General features: G+C 40.4%; 1 protein-coding gene across 1 annotated transcript in view; it reads left to right on the top strand.

The window, feature by feature from the left end:
* The first annotated feature begins 2920 nt into the window (after positions 1 to 2920).
* Positions 2921 to 17939, top strand: part of HPRT1 (hypoxanthine phosphoribosyltransferase 1) — a 37943-nt gene continuing 22924 nt past the window's right edge. Inside the window, exon 1 of the mRNA XM_033118766.1 lies at positions 2921 to 3113. Coding sequence (XP_032974657.1) covers positions 3087 to 3113 — 27 coding nt within the window. The 5' untranslated portion in view covers positions 2921 to 3086. The remainder of the gene's footprint in view (positions 3114 to 17939) is intronic.

The following is a 17939-nucleotide window of genomic DNA, read 5'->3' as shown; positions in this document are numbered from 1 at the left end:
CACAGGGGTTGAAGAAAGAAACTGCAAGCCAGAAGCAAGCTGGAAGGGTTCTGAAGTATTGAGTACTAATTTAGAAACAAATGTGGGTAGCTGAGTCTGCATGGGTCACAGGCCAAATGTATAACTGGAAGTTCTCTGAATTAACTTCCCAGTGGAACCTATGTCTGTTAAAAGGATAAGTAATAAAAATGTGCTAATATGAACTTCAAAGTCTATACCCAGTAGAAATGCATTCATATGTTCACCAAAAGATATGTAAAACATGTTCATAGCAGCACTATTTGTAATAACCCAAACCTGGAAACTGCCCATACATCCATCAACAGGAGAATGGGTAAGAACTCTTAGAGTCTAGGAGGATAAATAAAGAATTGTTTAAGGCAAAAATATGGAACACATAACATTGATATTATCATTTACTGAAACAAGCACTATGCTATGCTCTTTTGTATTATTGCTTAATCCTCACCTGTGATGGAGATGTTATCCTCATTTGACATATGAGGAAACCTAGGTACACAGAGGTCAAGGATCCTGCCCAAGGTCATAACACTAGTTAGTGGTGAACTCAGAATTTGAACTCAAATCAGTCCAAAGCCCACATGTACCTTTTCCATTATAGTCTGTTGCCTCTCCATGATAGATAGGGGAGGCAGAGAATCTAAGGAAATGTGGAGTTCACACATTCATACATGCTAAATTTAATAACCACTACTATTTCTTGTGCACCTACTATGTGGCAAGTACTATGCTAGGTGCTTTATAGTTATTATAGTTATTTATAGACAGCAAAAGTTATTCTCATTATTCTCATTTTTTAAACTTTAAAAAACATTTTTATTGGGTAACTGTTTTTTCCAGGACCCATCAGCTTCAAGTCATTGTTCTTCAATCTAGTTGTGGAGGGCACAGCTCAGCTCCAAGTCCAGCATCCCATGCAGGAATCTAACCCGCAACCTTGTTGTTAAGAGCTCCGCTGTAACCAACATCCATCTGCCTGCCGGCAGCTCAGCGGAAGCTGTCTTCAATCTTGTGTAGGGCACAGCTCACTGGCCCATGCGGTAATTGAACCAGCAACCTTGTTAAGAGCTCACACTCTAACCAACTGAGCCATCCGGCTGTCCTATTCTCTTTTTAGGTGAAAAGACTGAGTCTCAGAGAAGTTCAGTGACTTGCTCAGTTTCAGGAATCTACTGTTCCATATCCTTCAGTAGCCTAATGGAGGCCGTGGACTATGTGTTAGGCCCTGTGGTGGGTGCTGGAGCTACACAGATGAGTACATTAGGAATGGAACAACTGTTATTTGCTTACCTGACCTATTTGAGAGTATGGAAAGATTTTTTCCCCCCAATTCCATATAGGGAATTGTGGAGGCAAAAATAAAGATTAGTAATAGCAATAGTTCCCATTTACTGATGGTGCACTGTTGTGGGGACAGAGCCAGGAGTGCAGTTTCCAGGCTCTCGGCCTCACATAGAAAGGTGCTGGCTCAGGTAGTAAATGGCCATCGACTGTGATCAAATGGCCATCAGCTGTGGCTAGTTGGCCGTCAGCTGTAACCAGTGAGCCACTGGCCACTAATATAACTGCTGTGGCTACGCTAACAGAAAATGGGGGCTAGCAAGAAGATGGTGGCTGAGCTAGCAAGCGGCGGAGTGTGGCGGAGTGTGGATCGCAGTTAGCAGCGGATTGCAGCTAGCAAGTTGGTCGGTTGGCAGGCAGAAAAGCGGACAGCAGGTCAAACGTCGAGTGAATCCAGCCTCCAATGAGAGGTATGACTCCCCTACTTATGGCTCTGTGGGTGTTCCTTTTTGGCCTAGCCACATCCTGTGTTCTTATGTGGGGAGCGGGAGCTGAGACCCCCCCTCCCACCGCAGGCCGCCCCACACGACAACTGTCCTAATGCTGTACCATATAAATTGTTTTAAAAAGGTGCTGTACAGTTTAAATTGTAAACAGGCCAAAATGGAGTCAGTTTTGCTAAACCACATCACCAAACCAAACTTAATAACTAACCTAATTGCAGTTACAGCGTCTCCCAGGAGTGAAATTTTAAACCAATCAGTCTGGAAATTCCTGATCGCTAGGGAGGTAAACTGCCTGATTAGACCCTCCCTGCCTCCTCCCAAGTGAAGGTGACCTTGCCTGAAATAATCCTCTCCTAACTTCTTAGTCCCACCCTCTTTCCGCCTATAAAAACCTTTCATTTTATACAACTAATTGGAGAGCCATTCTAGTTGCTAGTGGGACGCCGCTGGCTGGCTTCATGGATTGCTTAAAAAGCCAATTAGACCTCCAAATTAGCTCAGTTGAATTTTGTTCATTAATAATATATAGATATATACATATGCACACACATATACCTATATCACATCCTTTAATCCTCACAAGGATCCTGTTAATATCTTCATTTTACTGAGATGAAAATAGAGGCTTAGAAAGCCTGATTTGCACAAGGTCACAGGACGGTTAAGTGTTTCCCTTCGATTTGTACCCTGATCTAGTTGACTCCAGGGCTCTAGGTCTCAACTCTGACAACCAGTTAAAGATTTTTGTTAGAATTGGGCCACAGGTCAGGAAAATGGAAGCCGCGATGCAGTCCAAGGTCTTGGGAAGGGGACGCTGGGCGAGTGTAACTACGTGGTGACTGGCCACTGAAGAGCCGGCGCCCAGTTTATGGACACTAGGAAGAAACGCGGGCAGCGGTAGGTTTGGAAATCTGGGAGCCATCCGGATGGGAGACTGAGGCAAAGAGGCACAGAGGCTGCACGGGAGTCGTCTGGGCTTCTTCCGCAAGAAAATTCGCACGACCGCGTCGTGAACGTGGAAACTGGCAGTTGGAAGCGCACGCGGGGCGCGTGGAGCATGCGGGGCGGGCGCGCGAGCGGAGCCGCGGGGCGGGGCGGGGGGCGGAGCCTGCGCCTCAGCTCCCGGCGGTGGCGTCGGCGGCAGCGAAGAGAACTCCACAAACCTTTCGGCTTCTTCGCGCAGCGCCGTCTCCTGCTGCGCCTCCGCCCTCTCCTCGGCCCCACGCCGGGTTCTTCCTCTTCAGACTGCCTTCAGCCCACGCGCCTGTCTGTTCCGTTATGGCGACCTGCAGCCCCAGCGTCGTGGTGAGCAGCTTGGCCCGCCAGGCCCGGGGCAACGGCGGCCAGCCTGTGAGGCGCGGGTGCCCGCAGTGCGGGCTCCTGCCCGGGGTGGCCCGGGGAAGCCGGGGAGCTGGACGCGGCCGCAGCTCCCGGGGTTCGGCTTTACGTCACACCGGGGCGGCGGGGAGGGGGGGTGTGGGGGGGGGGGACGGAATGGCGAGGCGGGAGTGGGTGCCTTCTCTGGACAACCTTGGGGAAGCTGTGGGAAGAGCCGGGGGGAGATGGCGTGTGGGTCGACTTGCGCCGCTTGCAAGAGCACTGTGGCGGTGGGCAAATTCGGGAATGATCTGGCGGGGTAGGGGAGAGGCCCTTCTCTGTACATTTTGGAGATGGTGGTGAGGGCCTCCGGGCACGGAAACGACCACATAGGAGGGTACGTGGGGACTGGTATTTTCATCTAGTTCTGCGACATATGATAATGTTTGTGCCTCATTGACTCCGCACCGCAGCCTTGGTAGCGATAACCACGCCTATCGTTTTACACATGGAAGAAATAGTGAAATGATACGATTTTGCCGGCCCAGAGGTAGCAGGCCTCGAATTCAGATATTCTTGAATCCGGATCCCATGCTGTTGGATGCTGCAGGGGACAACAAATGCGAATCTGGTCCTTCCTTACCTTCAAGGACATTCATATCATAACCAGCTTCTCATGTCCTGTCTCCAACGTCATTGGTTCTTTTTCTTGTTTCTGGAACAAGCCAGGCACTCTGCCTCCCCCCTCACCTATCTATCTGATCATGCTTGCTGACATAGCCATCCCCCTCCCAACCATTAAATGCCTTAACCTGCATCATCATTATTTTAGGAGTTACCGGGTTACCTGTTGATTGTCTCCTACTAGAACATAAACTTTACAAGTGCAGTCATCACCACTGTAACCCCAGCTGGCATGTAAGAAATTCTCAATAATGGTTTGTTGAATGAAGAAATGAATTAACCACTTCACTTGAGCCCTAAAAAAAGGATTCTATTTCTTATTAGGCATTGTGACTTAAAGTAAAGAGCAATGTTCTTAATGGCCTGGAATCCTGGTGTGTGGCCTTGGGCAGCTTACTTCACTTTTCTGGGGGAGGATAAATAATTTTCCTTCTGCCCCTCTAAGTTCTTCTGGCTGGATTAGTAATCAGATTAACATGAGACAGAGTAACAGGAGAAAATGACCACATTTATTACCTGTGCACATATGGAGGTTCCATAAGAATATGAGGACAGGCAGTTGAGACTGATATGCCATCTAGTGCTAAGGAGAAGCGGGGAGTTGTGGTTTGGGATTTCCAAGAGTAGGAAGGCAATTCACAAGGAGATGGAAAAGCAAATGTTTGGTAAATAAATGTTTGCTGGTCCGTCTTTAACAATTGGACACAGAGAACACTGGTCAAAGGGGCCTTGGTAGGTTCCTCCCCGTCTGTCACACTTAGTTCATAGTAAACTATATGATGATAGCTTCCTTTCTGGAGCAGGCCCGCTATCTAAATTCATTTAGGCAGTTGAGGGAAGGTCAGAGGTTTTTCCTGAGTCTTGCTTCTTGAAACTAGCCAGCTTAAAATATTATCCCAAAAGGCATATTTTGGGGTGGCAAACAAATACTTCCCCTCAGTTTTTGTTTATTTGTTTTAGGAGTAACTGAAGTGCTAGCTACTCATGGTGTTATTGAAAGGATTATAAGAAAGTTTGTGTGAGTAACAACCTTTGGGCAGTCCCTGACTAGGAATAGTAATAATAGCGACCATTGTGTTTACTACATAGTCCTATTTAGTTCTCCAAACAACCCTGTAAAAATAGTATAATTATTACCATTTTACAGAGGAGGAATCTTCGAAGCCTTAAAGAAGTTAAGTAATTTAACCTCAACATAGCATACCCACAACACACAATTAAGAGGAGCTCAGACTCAAACATAGGTCTCTCTTAAGAGCGCATGTATTTAAATGTTATGCTAGTAGTAGGTGCTCAAAGAATGGTGGGGGCTGTTGTTTTTATTCAGTTGCTGAGGAAGTTAGATGCGTTTAGCTTTGGGGTATGATGCCTGCCCCAGCATCGGGTGAATTATTATTTTCAGAACTGGCTGGTGTTTGTTTTGTTTTGTTTTTGGTTTGCAAATTCCTATTCCTTTATTTCCTTCCCAGAAATTGTCTGCACGTTAGAAATAACAAACACTTAAATAGTTGCGTACTACATGCTGGTTACTGTTCCAAGCCCTTTACATATGTTAACTGGTTTGACATTTATAAAAAATTTTGTGGGCCTCAGAGGGGTTAAGTAACTTGCCCAAGATCATCCAGCAATGTTAGGATTTGAATCTAAGTTATTTGGCCCCAGAGTTTTCTCTTAACATCTCCACTTATAAGTTCGTGGTGACAACAGTGGATAATTGTTTAGTATTTACTATGTTTTAGGCATTCAGGTAAGTATTCTGTAGACATTATGGAATGTAATTGCCCCAAAATTACATAACAGGTACCCTATGAGGTAGAGAAACATTAGTATGACCTCGGAGGCACAGATGGGTGAAGAAACTTGCCCAACATCACTTAGATGAAATTGGCCCCCAGATATGCCTGATATAACCCATGCTGCTTGTGATTGTCATTGAACTACCAGGGCAAATTGGATACTTGAACTAAGAACAAGCTTCTGGATTTTTGCAAATTAATGTGAAACATCAGATATGCATTACGTGGATAATACCTTCTAAATTTCACAATGATAGTGCTAAAAAACGTAATCCTGTACTAACTGGACTTAAATCTTACCCTGCCAATAATTTTCACAGAATTGAAAAAATAGTGCAGTTTTTTGGTCCACAACCCTATCATTTTTATCAACAGATTTTAGACTGACATTAATCATTGTAGACTAAAATTAAAATTATTCTTTGTAACCACTAAGAAGTGGAGCCAATCACTTTTGGGGTTTCATACAGCAAATCGAGTAACGTGACACACGATATAGAGCCATCTTAATTGTTTTCCATTGTTTGTGTCTGGGTATTACAGAAAATCCATAGGCAGGAGGTGGGAAAAAGACAAAAGGACCAACCACATCAGCAGAGAAGAGGGGTCTTAGAGTTTTCTTTTAGTTTTCTTTAGTATATTAGGCAGTAACTGGGCCATGTCATTTCCTCCCCTGTGTGAAGAGAGGCTAAAGATGAACTAGGGTACTTTTCTTCCTTTCTTTAATTTTATATTGTGTGGATTCAGTAAATTTATATGCTCTGAAAGTATTGACTGCCATCGTTGATATCAGTATTTTCCTGCCAGTGGAGACCAAATTCCTAACATTTAGAATAAGTTGCTAGTAATAAGAATTCAAATGGACACTTCAAATTGCTATGGAACTATTGTCTTCAACACTGTGCTTCTGATAATTGATCAGTGTGTATATATATATACATACAGGTATATTTTTGTCCACAATGAACATGCCTATTCCACTGTGCACACTAATAAAAGATCATAGTGTTGGATAAATTCATGTCCCTTGGGCCCTGGAGAAACACACTGTTCCCCAATATTCCCCAATAAAAATTAAAAAAAAAAAATCCATGTCCTTGCACATATAGTAGTTATGGGCTCACTTACCCAGGAGCAGCTAATAACTTACCCCTGTGTTGAATAGTGAAGAATGCTGATTTTAATTCTTATAATTCTTACACTGTTGTAAACTTTTTCTTTTACCCTTAGAGGGGAGGGCAAGCAATTTATATGTGTGATTTATTTGTAAGACTGAAATAAAATTGGAAGATGAGCATACTACTAGCTTAAATTATTTTCACATTTAAAATGTTTGTCAGTAATTCATAATTTTGGTTTTATGATACTCTGAATTATCACAGATTATCTATCCCAAGGGGATACCATATAATCTGCTTTGGAGTTTTTTGAAAATTTTAAAGTTTCTGAATATAAGAGGTAAAAATATGCCACTGAACAATTTCTGCCCATTTTTGCAGCTTGAAATTGTTGGTTACTATGAATAAAATAACATGTGCTTTATCTGTTGTACATCTTTTAATTCACATAACTCATTTGAAGACTCACTTCCTCACTTCCATTTTGTTTTGTTTCGACCCACGAACGTTGTCAGCTTTTGACCACAAAGAAACTTAAGCAATTCTAGGCACAGTCTGATGAATTTATGTTGCAAGTGTTGTCTTAGCTTGAGTTAAATTCCTTACGCACAGTAATTTTAGATAATATATCTTTGTAATTAGAAGATTTATGTATAAATCAACATTTTCAACAAGAAATTCATCATAGATGTGATGCACATAATTGTTAAAAATGTGTGATGCCAGTTTTACTGCAAAGTAAAATTATTTCAGTAATTTGTGATAGAAAAAATACTGACTTTGATTCTAGGCAAAAGGTAGACATTAATGTTATATTTTTCAATGATCTTTCATATTAGTAAAGGTACCTGTATGGATTTTACCATTAACAAGTATATGACAGATAGGTTAGAATTTGAGAGCAGTGTTCTAAAGCTTTGAGGAGATGCAGTCAGATTTCTGAACTGTCTGGGTAAATGGTAAGTAACTCAGAGTTATTAATGACCTATCCTTTGATTTCCAGTTCAGCCAGAAATGGCCATAATGGGAAAGATGGATCTGGAGAGAAACCACGTTTTCATTTCTTAACCACTCTGGCACCTCTCTCCCCAAATATTTTAGGGTTGGGCCCTCCCCCAAAGCCATCTAGGACCTTCTTTGTGATCTTCTCTAGCTATTTTATGTTAAGTTTTTGTTATGGACTGAATGTTTGTCCCCCCCCCCCCCCCCCGCAGAATCTTTAAGCCCTAACACCTCCATCCCCCAGGGTGATGGTATTTGGAGATGGGGCCTTTGGGAAGTAATTAGGATTAGGTAAGGTCCTGAAGTTGGGGCCCTTGTCTTTTAAGAAGAGAGAGAGCTCTCCCCCGCCCCCATCCTCCACTCCACTAGGAGAAGGTAGCCCCGAAGGTAGAAGGTAGCCCCGAAGGTAGAAGGTAGCCACTTACAAGGCAAGAAAAGAGGCTTCAGAATGAACCCTACTTTGCTGGCACCTTGATGTTGCAGAACTGTGAGAAATAAATTACTGTTGTTTAAGCCACCCAGTCTAGGATATTTTGTTACGGTCGCCCAAGCAGACTAATGTGGTTCTTTTAGAAGGTGTCAGTAATAACCACATACTGAGACATGTAACACTAAGTCACAAATAGTAAAACAGATGTGGCTTGCATTCATATAGAAAGTTGGAACTGCTGTTGCCTAGGTGGCTTAGAAGGCTGTGCTACTTCAGTGTCAGAGACATATCAGTCTACTTTACTCAATTTAAAACCTAAGCAACAGTGTATTGACTACTTTAAGCTTGGTATTGCTTTAGGAGGGAGTCACAGGTGCTGCGTGACCTTGGGTTCCAGGTTTATCTTTAGTGTATACATAACTGCTTTTGATAATCAAAAGTTTGTGGACTTACCAAATTAGATTTGGGTACAAATTATAAGCTTTATTGTACTGCGTAGTTAGTTGTATGTATGTATGTATGTATGTCTTTTCCACTATACTACAAGCTGAGGACTGTACACTTATAATCATCCTTGTATAACCCTACAAAATATTGCACAGTGCCTTAATCAAGGTGGATACTGAATGCCTTTTTTATTAGTTTTAGGTGTACAAAACAATATAATGATTAGACATTTATGACCTTCACAGAGTGATAATCCCCCTCCCAGTCTGCTACCCCTCTGACGCTGTACATAGCTATTACAATACCATTGACTATATTTCCTGTGCTGTACTTTACATTCTGTGACCACATATATATATTTAACTATAGTTGACATGCAGCGTTATTCTACATCTGCTTCAGGTGTACAGCAGAGTGGTCAGGCATCTACACCATCTATGAAGTGATCTCCTAAAAAGTCCAGTACCCATCTGACACCCTACATAATCTATACAACATTGTTCATTATAGTCCCCACACTATTTCATATCCCTGTGACTTATTTTGTGACTACCAATTTGTGCTTGTTTTTTTGTATTATAATTTCTTTTTTCTTTTTTTTAAAAAAAATAGTTTCAGGTGTACAAAACAACATAATGATTAGACATTTACACCCCTTACAAAGTGATAATCCCCCCAAGTCTATAACCCATCTGACACTGTACATAGCTATTACAATACCATTGACGGTATTCCCTATGCTGTACTTTACATCTCGTGACCATATATACTCGTATATATATATATATATACATATCAGAGGATGCCAGAAAATGTATACACATTTTAAGAAAGGAAAAAACTGTATTAAAATTGTAATGCTCAGTATGTACTGAAAATAAAGATGAGTACAAGTACATGTGTATACATTTTTTTGGCACCCCGGTATATACATATATACATACTTGTATATACACATGTATATTTAATTATAGTTGACATTCAGTATTCTACTTCAGCTTCAGGTGTGCAGTGCAGTGGTCAGACATCTACACAATCTATGAAGTGATCCCCCTGATAAGTTCGGTAGCCATCTGGTACCCTACACGATCATTATAATGTTACTGATTATATTCCCCATAGGGTATTTCACATCCCTGTGACTATTTTGTGACTACCAATTTGTGCTTTCTAATCCCTTCACTTTCTCCCCCATCCCCTAACCCCCCTCCCATCTAGAAACCATCAGTTTTTTCCTCGGTATCTCTGAGTCTATTTCTGTTTTGTTTGCTCGTTTATTCTGTTCTTTAGATTCCACATATAAGTAAGATCATATGGTATCTGTCTTTCTCAGTCTGACTTATTTCACATAGCATAATATTCTCTAGGTCCATCCATGTTGCAAATGGTAGGATTTCATTCTTTTATACAGCAGAGTAATACTTCATTGTATAAATGTACCACAATTTCCTTTTTTTTTTACAGTTATCAATGTTTATAAATGTACATATTTCAAGTTATTTTACACAAAACATGTACAGTATTTATAATTTTTAACAAAACAAAGGTATTTTTAAAATTAGTTTCAGGTGTATAAAGCAATGTAATAGTTAGACATTTAAACCCCTCATAAAGTGATAACCCACTCCCCAAGCTACTACCCCTCTGACATCTTATATAGCTACTACAATACCATCAACTATCTTCCCTATGTTGTACTCCACATCCCGTGACTATATATACCTATACATTTAATTATAGTTGACATTCAATATTATTCTACTTCAGCTTATCGGGTGTATAGCGCATGGGTCAGGCATCTACACAGTCTATGACGTGATCTCCCTGATAAGTCCAGTGTCCATCTGGCACCTTCCATGATCTTCACAACATTGTTGATTATATTTCCCATACTGTATTAACTATTAATTTATATTTCTTAATGCCTTCACCTTTTTCACCCTGACCCCAACCCCGTTCCCATCTGTCACCCTGATAGATCTAGTGCCTATCTGGCACCATACCTAGTTATTACAGTATTATTGACTATATTCCTTATGCTATAACCTACATCTCCATGACTACTATATAACAACCAATTTGTTCTTCTTTAATCCCTTCCCCTTTCACCCATCCTTAACCCCCTTTCCCATCTTAAATAATTCCCTCTAAGCGTCCTTGTAATACTAGTTTGGTGTTGATGAACTCCTTCAGCTTTTGCTTGTCTGGGAAGCTCCTTATCTGTCCTTCAATTCTAAATGACAGACTTGCTGGGTAGAGAATCTTGATTCTATGTCATTGCTTTTCATCACTTGGAATATTTCCTGCCACTCCCTTCTTGCCTGCAAAGTTTCTGTTGAGAAATCAATTGGTAGTCTTATGGGGGCTCCCTTGTAGGTAACTAACTGTTTTTCTCTTGCTGCTTTTAAGATTCTCTCTTTGTATTTTACCTTGGGCATTTTAATTATGATGTGTCTCGGTGTGGGCCTCTTTGGTTTTATCTTGTTTGGGACTCTGTGCTTCCTGGGCTTGTTATGTCCATTTCCTTCACCAGGTTAGGGAAGTTTTCTGTCATTATTTCTTCAAATAGGTTTTCAGTTCCTCTCTCATCTCCTTCTGGTACCCCTATAATGCGAATGTTGGTGCATTTGATGTTGTCCCGGAGGCCCCTAAACTCTCCTCAATTTTTTGGACTCTTTTTTTTTTTTCTGTTCTGGTTGGGTGTTTTCTGCTACCTTATCTTATACATCGCTGGTTGGATCCTCTGCTTCACCTAATCTGCTATTGATTCCCTGTAGTATATTCTTCGTTTCCATTATCACATCCTTTATTTCTGACCGGTTCTTTTTTATGGTTTCAATCTCCATTTTTATGAGATCACTGAGCATTCTTATAACCAGTGTTTGGAACTCTGCGTCTGATAGATTGCTTATCTCCATTTCGCTTAGTTCTTTTTCTGGAGCTTTGTTCTGTTCTTTCATATGTGACGTGTTTCTTTGTCTCCTCATTTTGGCTGCTTCCCAAAGTGTTTGTTTCTATGTATTAAGCAGAGGTGCTATGTCTTCTGGTCTTAGTAGAATGGACTTTTGTAGTAGGTGTGCTGTGGAGTTCAGTGATGCAGTCTTTCAGGCCACCTGAGCCACGGGCTCCAGGTGTGTCCCTTGTATAGGTTGTGTGTGCCCTCCTCTTGTACTTGAGCCTTAGTGATAATTGCATATCAATGTGAAGGACTGACCTTTGGGCTCACTGGTTGTGAGGACTGGCCTTGACTATAGTGGAAGAGTTGTTGTGCAGGGGCTGATCCTACGGAGCAGGATCTGCCTCAGCAGGACTCTGGTGCCTGCCCAATCCACCCCTTTGGTGTGTCGTACTTGGATGTGGCTGGGTGATGCTCCAGCTCGTTTAGAAGCCAGCCACTGGGGGCGCCAGCCCAGGACCTCCTTGGAGGGGATCTGCTATAGGTCTACTTCAGCCACAGCCCGTGCCCCACCCAGAGCCACCTAGCGGGAGCCAGAAAGAAATCCACAGATGGCTGCCGTCCGTGATGTGCTTGGAAGCACCTTGAGAGGCCAAGCCACAAACCAAGGGCGGCTGCCGCTAGTGCCGGCTTAGGGCTGCTCAGCCAGAGGCACAGGACACACTCAAGCCAGATGCAGCTTCTCTGGGTTCCATGAATCTTTGAGAATCTAGGAAAGTCTGCAGCTTGAGTCAAGGCAGGCGGTTTGTAGGAAAAAGCCACTGAAAGCAGCCTGGGTGTGCCCGAAAGCTGGGCGGGGCCAGGTCTTGAATCGCCAGGGTGTGGTGATGGAACAGCAGCGACTCAGAAGAAATGGCGGCCGCCTGTGTTCGCACGCTGGGACAGGGGTGTGCTCAACAAGGAAACAATGGCCTCCACCAGCTCCCCCATGCAGGAGAAAGCTGCCTCTCCAGCCTTCATCCCAAGCCAGACAACTCAATTCCCCACCATACGTCCCTGCCACCTTTTCAGCTGCTGCCCCAGCACTGGAGCTCAGAGCAAGTGATCCCATTGGTGGGTAAGTCGGTACGCAATCCCTTTAAGAGGAGTCACTCAGTCACAATCTCCGCTGCTTTTCACCACCAAAAATTATGGGGACTTCTCTCCCCGGCACTGGAACCCTGGGCTGGGGTTAGGGTTGGTATCTCTCGGATCCTTTAAGGGATGGGAGGACCCCCGCAGCCAAAATATTCTCCCGATCTTTAATGGTCACATGTGGCTGTAGGACCAACCCATGCTGCATCTCTGACCTTCCTACCAGTCTGATGGTGGCTTCTTCTGCAAGTCCTTAGTTGAAAGGCTTCAGTTCAGTTTGATTATAGATGATTTTCAATAATGGTTGTTTTGTAGATTAGTTGTAATTTTGATGTGGTTGTGAGAGAAGGTAAACACAGCGTTTACCTACTGCGCCATCTTGGTTGTCTCCCACAATTTCTTTATCCAGTCATCTATTGATGGGCATTTCGGTTGTTTCCATATCCTGGCTATAGTGAATAGCGCTGCAACAAACATAGCGGTGCATATATTTTTTTGAATTAGTGTTTTGGATTTCTATGGATAAATACACAGGCGTGGAATTGCTGGGTCATAAGGTAGTTCTATTTTTATTTTTTTCAGGAACCTCCTCCGTACTGTTTTCCATAGAGGCTACACCAGTTTGCCGTCCCACCAACAGTGCACCAGGGTTCCTTTTTCTCCACATCCTCACCAACCCTTGTTGTTTGTTGATTTATTGATGATAGCCATTCTGACTGGAGTGAGGTGATATCTCATTGTGGTTTTTATTTGCATTTCTCTGATGATCAGTGACGTTGAATATCTTTTCATGTGTCTATTGGCCATCTGTATGTCCTTTTTAGAGAAATGTGTCTTCGTGTGCTCTGTCCATTTTTTAATTGGGTTGTTTGTTTTTTTGCTGTTGAGTTCTGTGAGGTTTTTTTTTATAAATTTTGGATGTTAACCCCGTATCAGATGTATCATTGGAAAATGTCTTCTCCCATTCAGTAAGTAGAATGTCTTTTTGTTTTATTGATGGTTTCCTTTGCTGTGAAAAAACTTTTTAGTTTTATGTAGTCCAATTTGTTTATTTTTTCTGTTGCTTCCCTTGCCTGAGGGGATATATCAGTAAAAGTATTACTAAGGGTAATGTCTGCGAGTTTACTTCCTATATTTTCTTCTAGGAGTCTTATGGTTTCCAGTCTTACACTCAAGTCTTTAATCCATTTTTGAATTTATTCTTGTATATGGCAAGGTGGTCCACTTTCATTTTTTTGCATGTATCTCATTTCCCCAACGCCATTTATTAAATAGACTGTCTTTACCCCAATGTAAATTCTTGCTTCCTTTGTCATAGATTAAATGACCATATAGGTAGGCATGGATTTATTTCTGGGCTCTCTATTCTGTTCCATTGATCTACGTGTGTGTTTTTATGCCAATACCATGCTGTTTTGATTACGATAGCCTTGTAGTATAATTTGACATCAGGTAGCGTGATACTCCCACTTTGTTCTTATTTCTCAGGATTGCCATGACTATTTGGTGTCTTTTATGGTTCCATATAAATTTTAGGATTATTTATTTTAGTTCTGTGAAAAATGTCATTGGTATTTTGATAGGGATTGCATTGAATCTATGTATTGCTTTGGGTAGTATGGGCATTTTAACTATATTAAGTCTTCCTCTCCATGTGCATGGTATATGTTTCCATTTAATTGTATCTTCTTTAATTTCTCTCTTCATTGTCTTATAATTTTCTGATTAAAGGTCTTTTACTTCCTTGGTTAAATTTATTCCTAAGTATTTTTTTGATGCAATTGTAAATGGGATTGTTTTCTTAATTTCTCTTTCTGATAGTCCGTTATTGGTGTGTAAACATGCAACCAATTTCTGAACATTGATGTTGTACCCTGCTACTTTACTAAATTCATTTATCAGTTCTAATAGTTTGTTTGGTGGAATCTTTGGGGTTCTCTCTATATACTATCATGTCATCTGCAAATAATGACAATTTTACTTTCTCCTTTCCAATTTGTTTGCCTTTTATTTCTTCTTCTTGTCTGATTGCTGCGGCTAGAATTTCCACTACTGTGTTCAATAAGAGTGGTGAAAGTTGGCATCATTGTCTTCTTCCTGATCTTAAGGGGAATGCTTTTAGCTTTTCCCCATTGAGTATGATGTTAGCTGTGTGTTTGTCATATATGGCCTTTATTATGTTGAGATATGTTCCCTCTATTCTCACTTTGTTGAGAGTTTTTATTGTAAATGGATGCTGCATTTTGTCAGATGCCTTCACTATTGATGCATCTATTGATATGATCATATGATTTTTATTTTTCATTTTCTTTATGTGATGTATCACACTAATTGATTTGCAGATACTGAACCAATGTTGCATATCAGGAATGAATCCCACTTGATCACGGTGTATGGTCTTTTATATATATATATATATATACACATATATATATACACATATATATGTATATATCATATATATACTTTTATTATTATTAATAACATCTGTCGTCTTTTTAATATATTGTTGAATTTGGTTTGCTAATATTTTGTTGAGGATTTTTGCATCTGTGTTCATTAGGGATATCAGCCTATAATTTTCCTTTATTTGTAATGTCTTTGTCTGGTTTTGGGATCAGGGTAATGGTGGCATCGTAAAATGACCTTGGGAGCCTTTCCTCCTCCTGGATTTTTTGTAATAGCTTGAGGAGAATAGGTGTTAATTCTTTTTTGAATCTTTGGTGAAATTCACCTGTGAAGCCATCTGGTCCTGGACTTTTGTTTGTTGGGAGCTTGTTGATTACTGATTCAATTTTGTTGGTAGTAATCGATGTGTTCAGATTTTCTGTTTCTTCTGGATTCAGCCTTGGAAGATTTTGAGCTTCTAGGATTTTATTCGTTTATTCCAGATTGTGAGATTTGTTGGCATATAGATGCTCACAGTATTTTCTTAAAATTTTTTGTATACCTGTGGTGTCTGTGGTCACTTCTTGTTTTTCATTTCTGATTTTATTTATTTGGGCTCTCTTTTTTTAATTGATGAGTCTGGTTAAAGGTTTATCAATTTTGTTTGTCTTTTCAAAAAAAAACCTCTTGGTTTCATTGATCTTTTGTATTGTTTTTTTGGTCTCTGTTTTGTTTATTTCCACTGTGATCTTTATTATTTCCTTCCTTGTATTCATTTTGGCTTATTTTGCTATCATTTTTCTAGTTCCCTTAGGTGTAAAGATAGATTGTTGATTTGAGATTTTTCTTGTTTGTTTTGGTAGCCCTGCATTGCTATGAATTTCCCTCTTAGGAGTGCTTTTGCTGTGTCCCATAGATTTTTGAGTCATTGTGTTTTAATTTTTGTTCATCTCAAGGTTTATTTTGATTTCTTCCTTTATTTCATTGTTGACCCATTCATTATTTAGCAGCATGTTATTATTTCTAGTTTTATAGCACTGTGGTTAGAGAAGACAGTTGATGTGATTTCAGTCTTCTTACATTTATTGAGACTTGTTTTGTGGCCTATCATGTGGTGGTCTATTTTGTAAAATGTTTCATATATACTTAAAAAGAATGTATATTCTGCTGTTTTGGGGTGAAATGGTCTAAAAATATCAATTAAATCCATCTGGTCTAATGTCTCATTTAAGGCTTCTGTTTCCGTGTTGATTGTCTGTCTGGAGGGTCTGTCCATTGGTGTTAGTGGGGTGTTAAAGTCCCCTACTATGATTGTGTTACTGTTGATATCTCCCTTTATGTCTGTCAGTATTTGTTTTATATATTTAGGTGCTCCTATGTTGGGTGCATTGATGTTTACTAGGGTTATGTCCTCTTGTTGGATTGATCCCTTTATTATTATGTGATTTCCTTCTTTGTCTTTTTTATAGTCTTCATTTTTTTTAAAGATTTTATTGGGGAAGGGGAACAGGACTTTATTGGGGAACAGTATGTACTTCCAGGACTTTTTTCCAAGTCAAGTTGTTGTCCTTTCAATCTTAGTTGTGGAGGGCGCAGCTCAGCTCCAGGTCCAGTTGCCATTGCTAGTTGCAGGGGGTGCAGCCCACCGTCCCTTGCAGGAGTCGAACCGGCAACCTTGTGGTTGAGAGCCCACTGGCCCATGTGTGAATTGAACTGGCAGCCTTCGGAGTTAGGAGCACAGAGCTCCAACTGCTTGAGCCACCGGGCTGGCCCTATAGTCTTCATTTTAAAGTCTGTTTTTGTCCGATGTAAGTATTGCTACTGCAGATTTTTTCTCCTTTCCATTTGCATGAAATGTTTTTTTTTTTTTCCATCTCTTTACTTTCAGTCTGTGTGTCTTGATCTGAGGTAGGTCTCTTGTAGACAGCATATGCATGGGTCTTGTTTTCTTATCCACTCAGCTCCCTATGTCTTTTGATTGAGCATTTAATCCATTTATAGTTAAAGTGATTTTGGATAGGTACATAGTTATTGCCATTTTATTATTCATGTTTTTGGTCTTTGTTACTTTGTTTTCTCCTTTCTTCTGCTTAAAGAAGTTCTTTTAACATTTCCTGTAATACTGGCTTGGTGGCAATGAATTCTTTTAGCTTTTTCTTATCTGGGAAGATCTTTATCTCTCCTTCAGTTTTAAATGATAGCCTTCCTAGGTAGGGCAGTCTTGGTTGTAGGCCCCTGTTTTTCATCTGAATGCATTCTGTTGGGATTGAATATATTGAAATCCCTTTTTATCAAAGCAGCCACTGGATTGTTAACTAATCCATATCAGATGGAGTTCATTAACATGAGATATTAACCAATATCATATAGGACAAATAAAGGCTAATAATATTTACGGCCACCAAGTATATTTCTGTCTAGCTCTTAAGTGATTTTGAGTGCCCTCTTAAACTCCCATAATATTTCACCTGTATCTTTTTCTTAACAGTTTAGCACTCTGTTTTATGGTTATTCATGTATATGTCATGTCTTTTACTATACTGTAAGTTCTTTGAGGGTAGCTGTGTCACTATTTACCTAATCCTCTCTTGTATGTACAGTATAGTGGGTGCTCAAATATTTGAGTATTAGTAATAAGAATACAGGTTCTGAATAAGGTCATTACCATTTTAAAATTAGTATTCTAATATTTGATCATGAATTATGAAGTTTTCATTAAATGTAAAATTGGGAAAAGTTGATGTTGCTGACTTGTCATCATTTAAATAAATTGCTCCTTATTTATCTTTATATTTGAAACATCCACAAGTAAACATGATAGTATAATGAACCTTCATGTACCCATTGCCCAGTTCAGACAGCTATCTATCCATGGCCAATCATGTTTCTTAAATTAGGACCCCCATAAATATACCCCAT

Source organism: Rhinolophus ferrumequinum, chromosome X (assembly GCF_004115265.2).
Source record: "Rhinolophus ferrumequinum isolate MPI-CBG mRhiFer1 chromosome X, mRhiFer1_v1.p, whole genome shotgun sequence".
NCBI lineage: Eukaryota > Metazoa > Chordata > Mammalia > Chiroptera > Rhinolophidae > Rhinolophus > Rhinolophus ferrumequinum.
This window is presented reverse-complemented; position numbering and strand designations above follow the sequence as displayed.